Genomic DNA, 18554 nt, shown 5'->3' on the forward strand with positions numbered 1-18554 from the left:
GGGGAGAAAGCACAGAACAGAAACTGGACTCTCAACGCTTCATGCCCACAAACAGCACAGTAACTTGCAGAAATGTATGCAAGTTGAACATGAAGAGTGTTTAAGTAAATAAAAGACAAATTATAAAATGCAAAAAGAATCAAACCAAATTCAGTACAAGTGAGCACAACGACTCGGACTAGAAATGAAAATTGAAAGCAGAAAGTGCAACAAGATGAACAGCTGGTCACTGGTAACAGGCAGGAAGATGCGTGTTCCCATTTACTCACAGAAGACAAGAATAGGAGAGAAAGAAATAAGGAATGCAGGTAGACTCGACTAAACGGAGAATAAGAGACAAACAGTTTATTTAGTGGGCAGAATAGAACCAGATCATTTGAAATTTGTTCTGTTCCAAGGTATGCTTCATATTAGCCATTCACAATAAGTAACAATCTGCCTAGTAGTTCTACTGGTTGCTCCCCAAAGTAAATACAACATTCCCCAGTACAAGCAATGCACAGCAAATGGCACACGCACACAGACACACCTACGAAATGATGATCCAGCAACACCACTGAAGGCTAACAAAATGAAACAAATTATTTTGGCACACTGACAATGCTAATTTAATGAACTGTTCACTTAATCTATTACTGGGAAGACGTGCAGCTAGTTTTCACTTGCATTTCTCACAGTTATTATGTAAGCTTTTCTGCGCCAAACCATCAGATACGGTACTTGGTATATATAATGCCTCATCTTTAAATCTGTTAGGACAGCTCTGGCCACATGTGAATTGATGCCACTGAATGAGGGTGTAAATACTCTTCATATAGCCTTAATAAAGGCAACTAATGGCTGCCCATACTTACATACTGTAGGTTGCCAAAAAAATAATAATAAAGAAACACACACACATAGGCACAGATTGATAAAAGGCACAGATGGAAAAAAAATAAGAATTTACTTACCGATAATTCTATTTCTCGTAGTCCGTAGTGGATGCTGGGGACTCCGTCAGGACCATGGGGTTTAGCGGCTCCGCAGGAGACAGGGCACAATAATAAAAGCTTTAGGATCAGGAGGTGTGCACTGGCTCCTCCCCCTATGACCCTCCTCCAAGCCTCAGTTAGGATACTGTGCCCGGACGAGCGTGCATAATAAGGAAGGATATTGAATCCCGGGTAAGACTCATACCAGCCACACCAATCACACCGTACAACCTGTGATCTGAACCCAGTTAACAGTATGATAACAACGAAGGAGCCTCTGAAAAGATGGCTCACAACAAGACTAACCCGATTTTTGTAACAATAACTATGTACAAGTATTGCAGACAATCCGCACTTGGGATGGGCGCCCAGCATCCACTACGGACTACGAGAAATAGAATTATCGGTAAGTAAATTCTTATTTTCTCTAACGTCCTAAGTGGATGCTGGGGACTCCGTCAGGACCATGGGGATTATACCAAAGCTCCCAAACGGGCGGGAGAGTGCGGATGACTCTGCAGCACCGAATGAGAGAACTCCAGGTCCTCCTCAGTCAGGGTGTACCCCTGACCAAGTAGCAGCTCGGTAAAATTGTAAAGCCGAGACCCCTCGGGCAGCCGCCCAAGATGAGCCCACTTCCTTGTGGAATGGGCTTTTACTGATTTTGGCTGTGGCAAGCCTGCCACAGAATGTGCAAGCTGAATTGTACTACAAATCCAGCGAGCAATCGTCTGCTTAGAAGCAGGAACACCCATCTTGTTGGGTGCATACAGGCTAAACAGCGAGTCAGATTTTCTGACTCCAGTCGTCCTGGAAACATATATTTTCAGGGCCCTGACAACGTCAAGTAACTTGGAGTCCTCCAAGTCCCTAGTAGCCGCAGGTACCACAATAGGTTGGTTCATGTGAAAAACAGAAAACACCTTAAGGAGAAATTGAGGACGAGTCCTCAATTCTGCCCTGTCAGAATGAAAAATGAAGTAAGGGCTTTTATATGATAAAGCCGCTCATTCTGACAACCGCCTGGCTGAAGCCAGGGCTAATAGAATCTTCACCTTCCATGTGAAATATTTTAATTCCACAGTGGTGAGTGGATCAAACCAATGTGACTTTAGGAAACTCAAAACAACATTGAGATCCCAAGGTGCCACTGGGGGCACAAAAGGAGGCTGTATATGCAGTACCCCTTTTACAAACGTCTGAACTTCAGGCACTGAAGCCAGTTCTTTCTGGAAGAAATTCGACAGGGTCGAAATTTGAACCTTAATGGACCCTAATTTTAGGCCCATAGACAGTCCTGTTTTCAGGAAATGTAGGAAACGACCCGGTTGGAATTCCTCTGTAGGGACCTTCTTGGCCTCACATCACGCAACATATTTTAGCCAAATGCGGTGAAAATGTTTTGCAGTTACATCCTTCCTGGCTTCGACCAGGGTAGGGATGACTTCATCTGGAATGCCCTTTCAGGATCCGGCGTTCAACTGCCATGCCGTCAAACGCAGCCGCGGTAAGTCTTGGAACAGACAAGGCCCCTGCTGGAGCAGGTCCTCTCTTAAAGGTAGAGGCCACGGTTCTTCCGTGAGCATCTCTTGAAGTTCCGGGTACCAAGTCCTTCTTGACCCATCCGGAACCACGAGTATCGTTCTTACTCATCTCCTTCTTATGATTCTCAGTACTTTTGGTATGAGATGCATAGGAGGGAACCCATACCCTGACTGGTACACCCACAGTGTTACCAGAGCGTCCACCGCTATTGCCTGAGGGTCCCTTGACCTGGCGCAATATCTGTCTAGTTTTTTGTTCAGGCGGGACGCCATCATGTCCACCTTTGGTTTTTCCCAACGGTTTACAATCATGTGGAAGACTTCCTGCTGAAGTCCCCACTCTCCCGGGTGGAGGTTATGCCTGCTGAGGAAGTCTGCTTCCCAGTTTTCCACTCCCGGAATTAACACTGCTGAGAGTGTTATCACATGATTTTTCGCCCAGCGAAGAATCCTTGCAGTTTCTGCCATTTCCCTCCTGCTTCATGTGCCGCCCTGTCTGTTTACGTGGGCGACTGCCGTGATGTTGTCCCACTGGATCAATACCGGCTGACCTTGAAGCAGAGGTCTTGCTAAGCTTAGAGCCTTGTAAATTGCCCTTAGCTCCAGTATATTTATGTGGAGAGAAGTCTCCAGACTTGATCACTCTCCCTGGAAATTTTATCCTTGTGTGACTGCTCCCCAGCCACTCAGGCTGGCATCCGTGGTCACCAGGACCCAGTCCTGAATGTCGAATCTGCGGCCCTTTCATAGATGAGTACTCTGCAGCCACCGCAGAAGAAAACACCCTTGTCCTTGGAGACAGGGTTATCCGCTGATGCATCTGAAGATGCGATCCGGACCATTTTCCCAGCAGATTCCACTGAAAGGTTCTTGCGTGAAATCTACCGAATGGGATCGCTTTGTAAGAAACCACCATTTTTCACAGGACCCTTGTGCAATGATGCACTGATACTTTTCCTGGTTTTATGAGGTTCCTGACTAGCTCGGATAACTCCCTGGCCTTCTTCTCCGGGAGAAAACATCCTTTTCTGGACTGCGTCCAGAATCATTCCTAGGAACATTAGACGTGTCGTCGGAAAAAGCTGCGATTTTGGAATATTTAGAATCCACTCGTGCTGTCGTAGAACTACTTGAGATAGTGCTACTCCGACCGCCAACTGTTCTCTGGACCTTGCCCTTATCAGGAAAGCGTCCATATTTCTTTTAGGAAGAATCATCATTTCGGCCATTACCATGGTAAAGACCCGGGGTGCCGTGGACAATCCAAACGGCAGCGTCTGAACTGATAGTGACAGTTCTGTACCACGAACCTGAGATACCCTTGGTGAGAAGGGCAAAATTTGGACATGTAGGTAAGTGTCCCTGATATCCAGTGACACCATATCGTCCTGGTTCGCTATCACTGCTCTGAGTGACTCCATCTTGATTTGAACCCTTGTATGTAATTGTTCAAATCTTTTAGATCTCACCGAGCCGTTTGGCTTCAGTACCACAATATAGTGTGGAATAATACCCCTTCCCTTGTTGTAGGAGGGGTACTTTGATTATCACCTGCTGGGAATACAGCCTGTGAATTTTTTCCCAATACTGCCTCCCTGTCGGAGGGAGACGTTGGTAAAGCAGACTTCAGGAACTTGTGAGGGGAAGACGTCTCGAATTTCCAATGTACACCTGGGATACTACGTGTAGGATCCAGGAGTCCACTTGCGAGTGAGCCCACTGCGTGCTGAAACTCTTGAGATGACCCCCCACCGCACCTGAGTCCGCTTGTATGGCCCCAGCGTCATGCTGCGGACTTGGCAGAAGCTGTGGAGGACTTCTGTTCCTGGGAATGGGCTGCCTGCTGCAGTCTTCTTCCCTTTCCTCTAACCCTGGGCAGATATGACTGGCCTTTTGCCCGCCTGCCTTTATGGGTACGAAAGGACTGAGATTGAAAAGACTGTGTCCTTTTCTGCTGAGATGTGACTTGGGGTAACAAAAGTGGATTTTCCAGCTGTTGCCATGGCCACCAGGTCCGATGGACCGCCCCTTTATACGGCAATACTTCCATGTGCCGTCTGGAATCTGCATCACCTGACCACTGTCGTGTCTATAAACATCGTTTGGCAGATATGGACATCACATCTACTCTTGATGCCAGAATGCAAATATCCCTCTGCGCATCTCGCATATATAGAAATGCATCCTTAAAATGCTCTATAGTCAATAAAATATTGTTCCTGTCAAGGGTATCAATATTTTCAGTCAGGAAATCCGACCAAGCCCCCCCAGCGCTGCACATCCAGGCTGAGGCGATTGCTGGTCGTAGTATAACACCAGTATGTGTGTATATACTTTTTAGGATATTTTTCAGCTTCCTATCAGCTGGCTCCTTGAGGGCGGCCGTATCTGGAGACGGTAACGCCACTTGTTTTTATAAGCGTGTGAGCGCTTATAACGCCCCTAAGGTGTGTTTCCCAACTCGCCCTCACTTCTGGCGGGAAAGGGTATACCTCCAATAATTTTCTATCGGAGGAAACCCACGTATCATCACACACTTTAATTTATCTGATTCAGGAAAAACTACAAGTAGATTATTCCCACCCTACATAATACCCTTTTTTGTGGTACTTGTAGTATCAGAAATATGTAACACCTCCTTCATTGCCCTTAACATGTAACGTGTGGCCCTAAAGGAAAATACGTTTGTTTCTTCACCGTCGACACTGAAGTCAGTGTCCGTGTCTGTGTCGACCAACTGAGGTAAATGGGCGTTTTTACAAGCCCCTGACGGTGTCTGAGACGCCTGGACAGGTACTAATTTGTTTGCCGGCCGTCTCATGTCGTCAACCGACCTTGCATCGTGTTGACATTATCACGTAATTCCTAAATAAGCCATCCATTCCGGTGTCGACTCCCTAGAGAGTGACATCACCAATCCAGGCAATTTGCTCCGCCTCCTCACCAACATCGTCCTCCTACATGTCGACACACACGTACCGACACACAGCACACACACAGGGAATGCTCTGATAGAGGACAGGACCCCACTAGCCCTTTGGGGAGACAGAGGGAGAGTTTGCCAGCACACACCAAAAACGCTATAATTATACAGGGACAACCCCTTATACAAGTGTTTTCCCTTATAGCATTTTCACATATGTAATCATATCGCCAAATAAGTGCCCCCCCTCTCTGTTTTAACCCTGTTTCTGTAGTGCAGTGCAGGGGAGAGCCTGGGAGCCTTCCTCACAGCAGAGCTGAGCAGGAAAATGGCGCCGTGTGCTGAGGAGAATAGGCCCCGCCCCCTAAAACGGCGGGCTCTTCTCCCGGAGTTTGTGACATCTGGCAGGGGTTAAATACATCCATATAGCCTCAAGGGCTATATGTGATGTATTTTAGCCATAAAAAAGGTATAATACATTGCTGCCCAGGGCGCCCCCCCCAGCGCCCTGCACCCTCAGTGACCGCTGGTATGAAGTGTGCTGACAACAATGGCGCACAGCTGCAGTGCTGTGCGCTACCTTATGAAGACTTGAAGTCTTCTGCCGCCTGTTTCTGGACCTCTGGACCTCTTCAACTTCGGCATCTGCAAGGGGGGTCGGCGGCACGGCTCCGGGACGAACCCCAGGGTGAGACCTGTGTTCCGACTCCCTCTGGAGCTAATGGTGTCCAGTAGCCTAAGAAGCAAATCCATCCTGCACGCAGGTGAGTTTACTTCTCTCCCCTAAGTCCCTCGTAGCAGTGAGCCTGTTGCCAGCAGGACTCACTGAAAATAAAAAACCTAACTTAAACTTTTATTCTAAGCAGCTCAGGAGAGCCACCTAGATTGCACCCTTCTCGGCCGGGCACAAAGATCTAACTGAGGCTTGGAGGAGGGTCATAGGGGGAGGAGCCAGTGCACACCACCTGATCCTAAAGCTTTTATTATTGTGCCCTGTCTCCTGCGGAGCCGCTAAACCCCATGGTCCTGACGGAGTCCCCAGCATCCACTTAGGACGTTAGAGAAAAAAAAAAAACACACATAGAAACCTCCATTATAGTTTACATTTTTATGAGTGGGACAGGGAGAGAAAATAATACACGGAGAGATCATTGATCTGTATGGAGTCAAGTAATGACAACACACACACTTGCTTAAAAGACTAAGGATGAAGCAAGGACTTCCTGCATCAATATCAGTAACGCACCTGTGTGCAAGGTCAGTCCTCCACGCTATAGATACATAATCCCTCTGCAAAAATCCATCTCCCCATGTCAAAATGTCTCAGACTGGAAACAGGACATCAAACTAGCATGTTGCTCTGTATTTTCCTTCAACAGGAAATCATAAAAATTAGAACTAAGGAGGGAGCGCAGGCAAATTAAAATGCCCAGTCAGCACGATGGTGGGTCCACCTACATATCACAGTAGGAATATGCAAAACCTTTGCCAAGAGGGTAAAGATCTTGGGTAATACGTAATAGCCTGCGATGTGCAGGATGTGTGGAAAGTTCTCAGAGTATGCCCATATTTTGCGGCAATTGTTTACAAGGCTCTGTATTTTCCTTCAATAGAAAACCAAAAAGTTATTTAGAAATAAGGGCACTAAATTGAAGTAGTCATTCAGCAAAAGGCCAATCATCCAATGTAGGGCTTAGGGGGGTAGTGGAAGAAGGTTAGAATACTTACCTAGCAGGTGTCGGGATTCTGCGCATCGGGATGCCGCTGTTGGTCTTCTGACAGCTGGCATCTCAAGCGCCAGCATCCCGTACCCAACCCAAGGGGACAAGCAGTAGGTTGGGACAAGCAGTAGGTTGGCACAAGCCACATATACTATTTTAACAAGGAGTTTATGCCTATATAGAGGTCACAGTCTTGTTGTTAATATATTTTAAAAAAAGGTGGGATTTTTTATTTTTAGCCTATAATGAATCTGAGAAGTATGTACAGATTTATTGCACAGATTTCTGACCCCAAACAGCTCTCTATGTGATATTATAATGAAAATATCAAAATAAGTGAAAGTCAACTAATTTTATGTATTTCTAATTATGGGAATGTATATTTTTATTACACACTCCCTGTTGTACCAGAGTAAAAGCTGATCGTTTAAGGCGTGAGAATTAAAAAATTGATATATGTCTGTTAGAATTTATTGTGTACACACCTAAATCTGACAATTATATTAACACATCAGATTCCACGGGAGAAAAACGCAAAGTAAAGTACGCAGTGGTAATATTTTGGTTTTACTCTCCTATTTTCATTCTTTATTTCACATCATATACAGAAGTTCTCTGTGTATGTGCTTTTAAATATTTTGCTGGTTTTGTCATGAATTTATTAGTATTAAACAGAACAATATTTAAGATTTAATGTCATTGTGTGTGCCACCACAAGACAACACCCTTTTCCTTCCTCCTTATTGCATATATAAAACCGTATACAGGCTGTCCACTCACAGTAGCAGTCAAAGATTATTACATCATGTTTTATTTGGCATACAGAGCTATGGCGTGTCAGTGTATGGATTTAACGCACGTTAAAATGTTAGAAATGCAGATGAAAACAAAGATATGAACTGCATACTAACTAGTATATTTTGATTTCAATGTATGTAGATGTAAAAGACAAGACATTAACCAGCACTTACCCCCTATCATTCCATCTGCTTCATCTGGCTGCAGACTGGCAACGCTTGTTGAGTCCATACGTAGCTGTAAATCTGCCAATCTGGCACGAAGCTGTTCAATGTCACTTTCTTTGCTATCTAGCTGCATCTGAAGGTCATTCTTGTTGTTGCTCTCTTCAGTTAATTGCTAAAAAGTAACAATATTACAGTGTATAGCGACAGTAATGCCACTTTCAGGCAGAAAACCCGGCAATTACCCGGCATTTCAGTGCCCGGTCGTGTTGCCGGTCCCTGTCCGACACCCCCTTTTCACACATGCAAGCAAATTACCGGGTCGAATTTTGACCCGGTAATTTGCGGATCAACACGGGTATTTTGTCTGTGTTAAAGGGTCAACTTACGTCGAAATTCCTGGGTCTTCAACTCTGGTAAATTCCAGGGTCGTAGTCCTGGGAATTTCAACCCGGGTTAACCCTTTCACACAGAAAAAGGACCCGCGTGTTTCATGAAATTACCAGGTAGAACTGCTTCACCCGGTAATTTCAGTTTCTGTGTGAAAGGGGTATAATACGGTCTTGTTTGAAGGGCTTTGTCTTATTGTGACTTCAGTACAATAATCTAACCCAGTTTTATTTTTTGGGCAGTCCATCTGGCAAAAATCCCCTGCCCCTACATTTTCTATATGACATTAAAGCCTATTTTAGGCAAACAAGGGGGGTATAATACTATGGCGTTGCTACAAAGTGTCAGGAACAGAGAACTAAAACAATGATACAACATTTAGAGTGTCATTCTCGCTGTGTTGAGTAACTAAATTTGCATTTATTGTCTAGCATTGTTCAAAAGTTACAGTTTTGTTAATTTTATAAACTACAATATTCCATTTATATTGTATCTTGCCACTATAGTCACTTTGCATTGGAGTCTATGGCCAAAATCTTATTTTACTACAGCCAAGAGTGCAACTTGGCAGCACCCACTTATGTTGGTAAATGTGACAAAGCAAAAAAAATGGTAGGCTCTCTCTGCGGAGTGACATATGACACCATATTTTAGTAGATCTTCAGCAGCGCCGTAACTAAGTGTGTGCCAAGGGGGCTTGGCACACAGCGTAGTTGCCCTGAGGGCGCAACGGCCAGCGGCATGTAATGAGTCAAATTGACTCATTACATGCCGCCTCTGTGTGCGCCGTGCGCGGCTGGAGGGAGAGACCACCAGCGCCGGGTTCAAGGAGGAGGAGGGAGGGGGAGCAGGGAGCCGCAGCAGCGCTATTTGATTGGTAGTAAGCGCCACTGCAGCATCCCCCTCTCCTTCTGTATTGGCTGCCTGGCGCTGCTATGGATGCTGGGATGCGGTTCCTTCATCCCAGCATCCATAGCAGCGCCGGGCAGCCAATACAGAAGGAGAGGGGGATGCTGCAGCGGCGCTTACTACCAATCAAATAGCGCTGCTGCGGCTCCCTGCTCCCCCTCCCTCCTCCTCCTTCTCATCTCACTGCCTGCACCGAGAGGGAGATGCCAGCACGAGGAGCCTGTCAGCGGGGAGAAGGTAAGTATATCCCTCTCTCTCTTTCTTTCTCTCTCTCTCAGGGGGACACCGTCTGCCGCAATGTGTAAAAAGGGGTCCTGGCTGCCGCAATGTGTAAAGAGGGGGCCTGGCTGCCGCAATGTGTAAAGAGGGGGCCTGGCTGCCGCAATGTGTAAAGAGGGGGCCTGGCTGCCGCAATGTGTAAAAAGGGGTCCTGGCTGCCGCAATGTGTAAAAAGGGGTCCTGGCTGCCGCAATGTGTAAGAAGGGGGCCTGGCTGCCGCAAAGGGGTAAAATGGGGTCCTGGCTGCCGCAATGTGCAAAAAGGGGGCCTGGCTGCCGCAATGTGTAAAAAGGGGTCCTGGCTGCCGCAATGTGTAAAAAGGGGGTCTGGCTGCCGTAATGTGTAAAAAGGGGGACTACTGTGCACCGTAGTATGAATTGCTATTATTTCGTGGCCACGCCCCTTCCCCGTGAAGCCACGCCCCTATAAATTTTGCGCGCGCCGTAGGCGCGCACTGCCCCTATCTTACATTGGGGGGGGGGGGGGGGGCGCGCCACTGTCGTTTCTTGGACACAGCGCTAAAATGCCTAGTTACGGCACTGATCTTCAGTGAATAAAATTAAAACCGTTTCAGAGGCTACAGCTTCTCTCTATTGCTTACCATTAGCATATCCTCCATCTCTTTCTGAAACTTAGTAACCATCTGGTTGTATTTCTCCTTCTCCTGGTTCAGATCCAACTGCAGCTTACGGTTTTCTTTTTCTTTCTTCCTTAAGTCCTGCGTGTTTGCTTTCTTCCTGTCCAGTTTGAAATCTTTTCGATTCATAATCTCAGCCAGTTTGTTCACAGCCTAGAACATGATCAGAAGACCTAAGTAATAACTCATCATTGCATAAACATTACACTAGCACATAAGGCTTGTTATGTTACAGGCTTCCACAATGGGTCCATTTTAGTAATGTGCTGCACTCGTTGGTATTAGCCTGGTAACAGTCTGACAATGGTGCTTACAGTACTTCCTTGTTTGCCCTGTGTACATATACATGTCCACAGATGGCGGAATTAAGTTGAATAGTTAACAATAAAATGTTTGAATGTGCAAAATGAGGGTAATATGCTAGGAAGAGCCAAGTAGCAGCTACTATTGATACTAAATATTAATAGACTACATGAGTGCTGCTTAAATATTTACATAGAAGTGGATGAATAAATGTTACAGCTACAAATTAAATTCTACTTTTACAAAGAAGAATCTCAATCTATAGGAAGTTTGCCAGGAAAAGGCTATTCTGCGTCTCAGCTTGGTACAGGCCAACAGTAGTGAAAAACAACAAATGACTATAACGATCGCTGACAAATAAAGCAGATGTGATGACACGACAAGCCGTTACCTGAGTTTTAAGCGTTCTTTCAGTGTTTATATTTTTTTCATATAAAATCTTCATGTTGCTAATTTCCTCCTCTTTCAAACTGAATTCTGTAAAAACAAAAAGAAAATACATAATTCTGAGAAAATGTCATGACTGTCTGTTTTTCTCACTCATCTGATAATGGGCAATGCTCACCAAGCACCCATTTATCCAAGTACTCCCAAATACTGTGTAAATGTGTCCCATACATTTATTTATAAACATAAACCAAGCAACACTCCTTAAACACTTAAAAACTGTCCCAGTTAATTTGTTTAGAAACACTTTATTTACTGGCTTCAGACGCAGCAGCGGATCACATAGGTTTTCAGGAGGTGCCTATGGCATTACCATAGATATACACAGCGGCTGCGCCCAAAGACAACCGATATCTGAAGCTGGCCCTTGTCAGCTGATTTGTAGGATTACCGTGTGGCAGATAATGACCCATGTTTCGTTTTAAGTACTCATTCATTTCTTCACTTCTTTCACTAGATTACTGCAAACGGTTTAGATTGGATTTTTGCAGTAATGTTTACAAATAAGTTTATAATTCACAGTAAATGGAGACCTGATAAAATATGGACAAGACAACCAAGTGTCACAATCCCAATATTTACCCTGGTCATTGTAACATACCTTCTTCCAGTGTCTTAACCCTTTCACTCAACTCAGCATTTTCTTTTGTTAACGTATGCACATTTTTAGTGAATGTGGTATTTGTTTCTTCCAGCTGAAATCAAATAATAAAAAGGTTCTGCATTAACTCTGTTAGCTTTAAGAACTTCCTTTAAACTAAGAAATGCTAAACAAAGCTAGAGAAGACGAAGGGGGGGGGGGCTCGATACCCAGATACCCGTAGCCTGTGTGAAACAGATCAGTTGTCAGGTACACATGCACCAGCCAATGGGGATGCTCTAATTGAAGGTGAGCAACTAAGCAAAAATCCCAAACTTTCTGAGAATGTTACAGCTTCCAAAACACAGCTACAAGAACCTCTATAAAAATAAGATTTTAAACCTACCGGTAAATCTTTTTATCATAGTACGTAGAGGATGCTGGGGACTCTGTAAGGACCATGGGGATAGACGGGCTCCGCAGGAGACATGGGCACTTTAAGAAAGAACTTTAGGTATGGGTGTGCACTGGCTCCTCCCTCTATGCCCCTCCTCCAGACCTCAGTTAGAGAAACTGTGCCCAGAGGAGACGGACAGTACGAGGAAAGGATTTTTGTTAATCCAAGGGCAAGATTCATACCAGCCACACCAATCACACCGTATAACTTGTGATATACTAACCAGTTAACAGTATGAAAATAACATAGCATCAGTCCGAGACCGATGAAACTACAACATAACCCTTTAGTAAGCAAAACTAATTACAAGCCTTGCAGAAGTAGTCCGCACTTGGGACGGGCGCCCAGCATCCTCTACGGACTACGAGAAAAAGATTTACCGGTAGGTTTAAAATCTTATTTTCTCTTACGTCCTAGAGGATGCTGGGGACTCCGTAAGGACCATGGGGATTATACCAAAGCTCCCAAATGGGCGGGAGAGTGCGGATGACTCTGCAGCACCGATTGAGCAAACAGGAGGTCCTCCTCAGCCATGGTATCAAACTTATAGAATTCTGCAAAGGTGTTTGAACCCGACGAAGTAGCAGCTCGGCACAGCTGTAGTGCCGAGACCCCTCGGGCAGCTGCCCAAGAAGAGCCCACCTTCCTAGCGGAATGGGCCTTGACCGATTTTGGTAACGGCAATCCAGCCGTAGAATGAGCCTGCTGAATCGTGATACAGATCCAGCGAGCAATAGTCTGCTTTGAAGCAGGAGCGCCAACCTTGTTGGCTGCATACAGGACAAACAGTGCTTCTGTTTTTCTGACTCTAGCCGTTCTGGCCACGTAAATTTTCAAAGCCCTGACCACATCAAGGGACTCGGAATCCTCCAAGTCTCGCGTAGCCACAGGCACCACAATAGGTTGGTTCATATGAAAAGATGACACCACCTTAGGCAGAAATTGAGGACGGGTCCGCAATTCCGCTCTATCCATATGGAAAACCAGATAGGGGCTTTTATGAGACAAAGCCGCCAAATCCGACACTCGCCTAGCCAAAGCCAAGGCTAACAACATGACCACCTTCCAAGTGAGATATTTTAACTCCACCGTTTTAAGTGGTTCAAACCAGTGCGACTTAAGGAAACTCAACACCACATTAAGGTCCCAAGGCGCCACCGGAGGTACAAAAGGAGGCTGAATATGCAGCACTCCCTTCACAAAAGTCTGTACTTCTGGGAGAGAAGCTAATTCTTTCTGAAACAAAATGGATACGGCCGAAATCTGAACCTTAATGGAGCCTAATTTTAGGCCCATATTCACTCCAGTTTGTAGAAAGCGAAGGAAACGGCCCAGATGGAATTCTTCCGCAGGAGCATTCCTGGCCTCACACCAAGAAACATACTTTCGCCATATACGGTGATAATGTTTAGCTGTCACGTCCTTCCTAGCCTTTATCAGAGTAGGGAATGACCTCATCCGGAATGACCTTTTCCGCTAGGATCCAGAGTTCAACCGCCATTGCCGTCAAACGCAGCCGCGGTAAGTCTTGGAACAGACAGGGCCCCTGTAGCAACAGGTCCTGCCTTAGAGGAAGAGGCCACGGATCGCCTGTGAGCATCTCCTGCAGATCCGGATATCAGGCCCTTCGCTGCCAATCTGGAACAATGAGAATTGTCTGTACTCCTGTTTTTCTTATTATTCTCAACACCTTTGGGATGAGAGGAAGAGGAGGAAACACATAAACCGACTGGAACACCCACGTTTCACTAGGGCGTCTACAGCTACCGCCTGAGGGTCTCTTGACCTGGCGCAATACCTCTGCAGCTTTTTGTTGATGCGGGACGCCATCATGTCTATCTTGGGCAGTCCCCACTGACTTGTAATCTGTGCAAAGACTTCCTGATGAAGTCCCCACTCTCCTGGATGCAGGTCGTGCCTGCTGAGGAAGTCTGCTTCCCAGTTGTCTACTCCCAGAATGAACACTGCTGCCAGTGCGCTTACATGATTTTTCGCCCAGCGAAGAATCCTGGTGGCTTCCGCCATTGCCACTCTGCTCCTTGTGCCGCCTTGGCGGTTTACATGAGCCACTGCGGTGATGTTGTCTGACTGAATCAGAACTGGTAGGTCGCGAAGTAAGGTCTCCGCTTGACGAAGGGTGTTGTATATGGCCCTCAGCTCCAGGACGTTGATGTGAAGACAAGCCTCCTGACTTGTCCAAAGTCCTTGGAAGTTTCTTCCCTGTGTGACTGCTCCCCAACCTCGGAGGCTCGCGGCCGTGGTCACCAGAACCCAGTCCTGAATGCCGAACCTGCGGCCCTCTAGAAGGTGAGCACTCTGTTGCCACCACAGGAGAGATACCCTGGCCTTGGGGGACAGGGTGATCATCCGATGAATCTGTAGATGTGACCCGGACCACTTGTCCAGAAGGTCCCATTGGAAGGTCCTCGCATGGAACCTGCTGCTGAAGGGAATGGCCTCGTACGATGCCACCATCTTTCCCAGGACTCGAGTGCAGTGATGCACTGACACCTGTTTTGGCCTCAATAGGCTCCTGACCAGGGTCATGAGTTCCTGAGCCTTTTCTATCGGAAGATAAACCCTTTTCTGGTCCGTATCCAGAATCATGCCCAAGAAGGTCAGACGAGTCGTAGGAACCAACTGCAACTTCGGGATATTGAGAATCCAGCCGTGTTGCTGTAACACTTTCAGTGAAAGTGACACGCTGCTCAGCAACTGCTCTCTTGATCTCGCTTTTATGAGGAGATCGTCCAAGTACGGGATAATTGTAACACCCTGCTTGCGCAGGAGCACCGTCATTTCCGCCATTACCTTGGTGAAAATCCTCGGGGCCGTGGAAAGCCCAAACGGCAACGTTTGAAATTGGTAATGACAATCCTGTACCGCAAATCTCAGGTACGCCTGATGAGGTGGATATATGGGAACAAGAAGGTATGCATTCTTTATGTCCAGGGATACCATAAACTCCCCCCCTTCCAGGCTGGCGATGACCGCTCTGAGCGATTCCATCTTGAATTTGAACCTTTTCAAGGTTCAGGGATTTTAAATTTAAAATGGGTCTGACCGAACCGTCCGGTTTCGGGACTACAAACAGGGTTGAATAATATCCCTTCCCTTGCTGAGGTACGGGAACCTTGACCACCACCTGTTGAAGATACAATTTGTAAATTGCATTTAAAACTAACTCCCTTTCTGGGGGAGAAGCCGGCAGGGCCGATTTGAAAAACCGGCGAGGAGGCACCTCTTCGAATTCCAGCTTGTAACCCTGAGAAACAATTTCTATTGCCCAGGGATCCACTCGTGAGTGAACCCAGATGTGGCTGGGAACTAGCTGTGTTGTGCAGCTTTTTCCCCCTGCCCTTACCTCTGGCCAAAAAGGACGCACCACGTACTTTGTTTCTCTGTGACCGAAAGGACTGCATTTGATAATGTGGCACTTTCTTATGCTGTGAGGGAATATAAGGCAAAAAATTGGATTTACCAGCTGTAGCTGTGGAGACCAGGTCCGAGAGACCTTCTCCAAACAATTCCTCACCCTTGTAAGGTAAAACCTCCATATGCCGTTTTGAGCCGGCATCACCTGTCCATTGTCGGGTCCATAGGACTAGTCTAGCAGAAATCGACATGGCGTTGACTCTAGAACTCAGTAAACAAATGTCTCTTTGAGCATCTCTCATATATAAGACAGCATCTTTTATATGTCCTAGGGTCAATAAGATAGTATCCTTATCCAGGGTCTCAATCTCCGCTGATAAGGTATCTGTCCACGCTGCTACAGCGCTACAAACCCAAGCCGACGCAATAGCCGGTCTGAGTAAAGTACCAGAATGTGTGTAAATGGATTTCAAAGTAACCTCCTGCTTGCGATCAGCAGGATCCCTTAGGGCAGCCGTATCTTGGGATGGCAGCGCTACCTTTTTGGATAAGCGTGTTAACGCTTTGTCCACCCTAGGGGTGGAGTCCCACCGTATCCCGTCCTTAGCTGGGAAAGGATACGCCATAAGAATCCTTTTGGGAATCTGCAGTTTTTTGTCTGGAGATTCCCACGCTTTTTCACACAACTCGTTCAGCTCATGAGAAGGGGGAAAGGTTACCTCAGGTTTCTTTCCCTTATACATGTGTACCCTCGTGTCAAGGACCGGGGGTTCCTCTGTGATATGCAAAACATCTTTTATTGCAATAATCATATATCGAATACATTTAAGCCACTTTTGGCTGTAATTTTGCATCATCGTAGTCGACACTGGAGTCAGTATCCGTGTCGGTATCAGTGTCTACTATTTGGGATAGTGGGCGCTTTTGAGACCCCGAAGGTCCCTGCGACATAGGGACAGACATGGGTTGACTCCCTGGCTGTTCCCTAGCTTCAGCTTTGTCTAATCTTTTGTGCAATAAATTCACATTAGCACTTAAAACATTCCACATATCCATCCAGTCAGGTGTCGGCGTTGTCGACGGAGACACCACATTCATTTGCTCCACCTCCTCCCTAGGAGAGCCTTCTACCTCAGACATGTCGACACACGCGTACCGACACACCACACACACACAGGGAATCCTCTTATCTGAAGACAGTTCCCCCACAAGGCCCTTTGGAGAGACAGAGAGAGAGAGAGAGTATGCCAGCACACACCCAGCGCAAATGACCCAGGAAAAAACACAATATGTTTACCCAGATAGCGCTGTAATCTGTATATTGCGCCAATTATGTGCCCCCCTACCTTCTTTAAAACCCTCTTTCACCGTGGATAAGCAGGGGAGAGTCCGGGGAGCTTCCTCTCAGCGCTGTGGAGAAAATGGCGCTGGTGAGTGCTGAGGAAGAAGCCCCGCCCCCTCGGCGGTGGGCTTCTGTCCCGCTCAAATATCGAAAAAACCTGGCTGGGGCTCTTTATATATACAGTGCCCAGCTGTATATATACACATTTGCCAGAAAAAGAGGTTTTATTGCTCCCCCCTGCGCCCTGCACCCTTACAGTGACTGCCGTTTGTGTGTGCTGTGTGGGAGCAATGGCGCACAGCTTTACTGCTGTGCGTTACCTCAGTGAAGATCTGAAGTCTTCTGCCGCCTCTGAAGTCTTCTTTCTTCTCATACTCACCCGGCTTCTATCTTCCGGCTCTGCGAGGAGGATGGCGGCGCGGCTCTGGGATGGACGGCGAGGGTGAGACCTGCGTACCGATCCCTCTGGAGCTAATGGTGTCCAGTAGCCTAAGAAGCAGAGCCTTGAAACTCACAGAAGTAGGTCTGCTTCTCTCTACTCAGTCCCTGGATGCAGGGAGTCTGTTGCCAGCAGGCTCCCTGAAAATAAAAAACCTAACAAATATACTTTCTTTCAGGAAACTCAGGAGAGCTCCCTGTAATGCACCAAGTCTCCTCTGGGCACAGTAGTAAACTGAGGTCTGGAGGAGGGGCATAGAGGGAGGAGCCAGTGCACACCCATACCTAAAGTTCTTTCTTAAAGTGCCCATGACTCCTGCGGAGCCCGTCTATCCCCATGGTCCTTACGGAGTCCCCAGCATCCTCTAGGACGTAAGAGAAAATAAACAAACATAATAAAAAGACTAACCCATCCCACTCTCGTAAGAGATAGGTAATTCTCTAAAGTAATTGACACTAATTATTTAGGAGGCTATTCGGCAAATGGAGACTGAAGTTTTGCAATTTTTATAAAACTCTTTGAACTAGTATGAACACAAACACTCATTAACATAAGGAAAAACAAAAAAATTGTCAATTGTCAAGAATACAGGTAATAATACAGAAACATGAGTCAAAATACATACTGTAGTCTAAAGGAGTCCCATATCAACCCCAGCTTCGCCCAGCTACTGTAATGTGTCACAGAAATGCTCCAAAACAGCAAATTCAATTTCGGTTTGTCAGTATCTAGACCTTCCGACCTCTCCACTGCCTTGCTGATCCAAGCTGAAGCCAAGCTTGGTTTATGAAAGGCCCCAAAGCTAATCTCAGGCCAACAGTCTTAAAGAAAGCATTCATTTTCCTACCCATGTTATCCTGTAAAGCAACAGTGTATAAAATCAGAATGGTGGTGGTACAAGGATGCAAGCTATGGAAATATCCACATTGGGGATTACCAATTGGTCAATTGGCCACACTAGGAGAGGACAGAGATAGGTAACAGGATACCTGAAATTGTTAATCAGGCACTGCCAATACTTCAGAATGCAGGTGCTCCTACTATGTAACGGAGCAGAAAACACCATTATTTAAACAGCGAAGTGCAGAAAATCTACACTTCCTTGCAGTCTCTGATTTCTAGTGCAAATGGAAAGCAAATTAAGTGGGATTATTCCTGTGCATGGGGAATTTGCCCGAAGTCATATTGCTCTCTATGGAAGAGGACAGTTGAAGCAGACACTGCCAAGCTGGGTGTCTTTACAGAAGACGACACAGTAGGCTGGTCAGAGAC

General features: G+C 46.3%; 1 protein-coding gene across 2 annotated transcripts in view; it reads right to left on the reverse strand.

Annotated features, from left to right (window-relative positions):
- ROCK1 (Rho associated coiled-coil containing protein kinase 1) overlaps positions 1–18554 on the reverse strand; it is a 294513-nt gene that overhangs the window by 8384 nt on the left and 267575 nt on the right. The window contains exons 24-28 of one of the 2 annotated variants that reach the window (XR_010177843.1): positions 11691–11784; positions 11034–11119; positions 10304–10492; positions 8134–8299; positions 270–318 (exon numbers count right to left, since the gene is read on the reverse strand). Coding sequence is in view for 1 of the 2 variants with exons in the window: in XM_063923571.1 (XP_063779641.1) it covers positions 8134–8299; positions 10304–10492; positions 11034–11119; positions 11691–11784 (535 nt within the window). In the remaining variant the exon portion in view is untranslated. The remainder of the gene's footprint in view (positions 1–269; positions 319–8133; positions 8300–10303; positions 10493–11033; positions 11120–11690; positions 11785–18554) is intronic. The other variant, XM_063923571.1, reaches the window with a different exon arrangement.

The sequence above is a fragment of the Pseudophryne corroboree genome, chromosome 5, assembly GCF_028390025.1.
Source record: "Pseudophryne corroboree isolate aPseCor3 chromosome 5, aPseCor3.hap2, whole genome shotgun sequence".
Lineage (NCBI taxonomy): Eukaryota > Metazoa > Chordata > Amphibia > Anura > Myobatrachidae > Pseudophryne > Pseudophryne corroboree.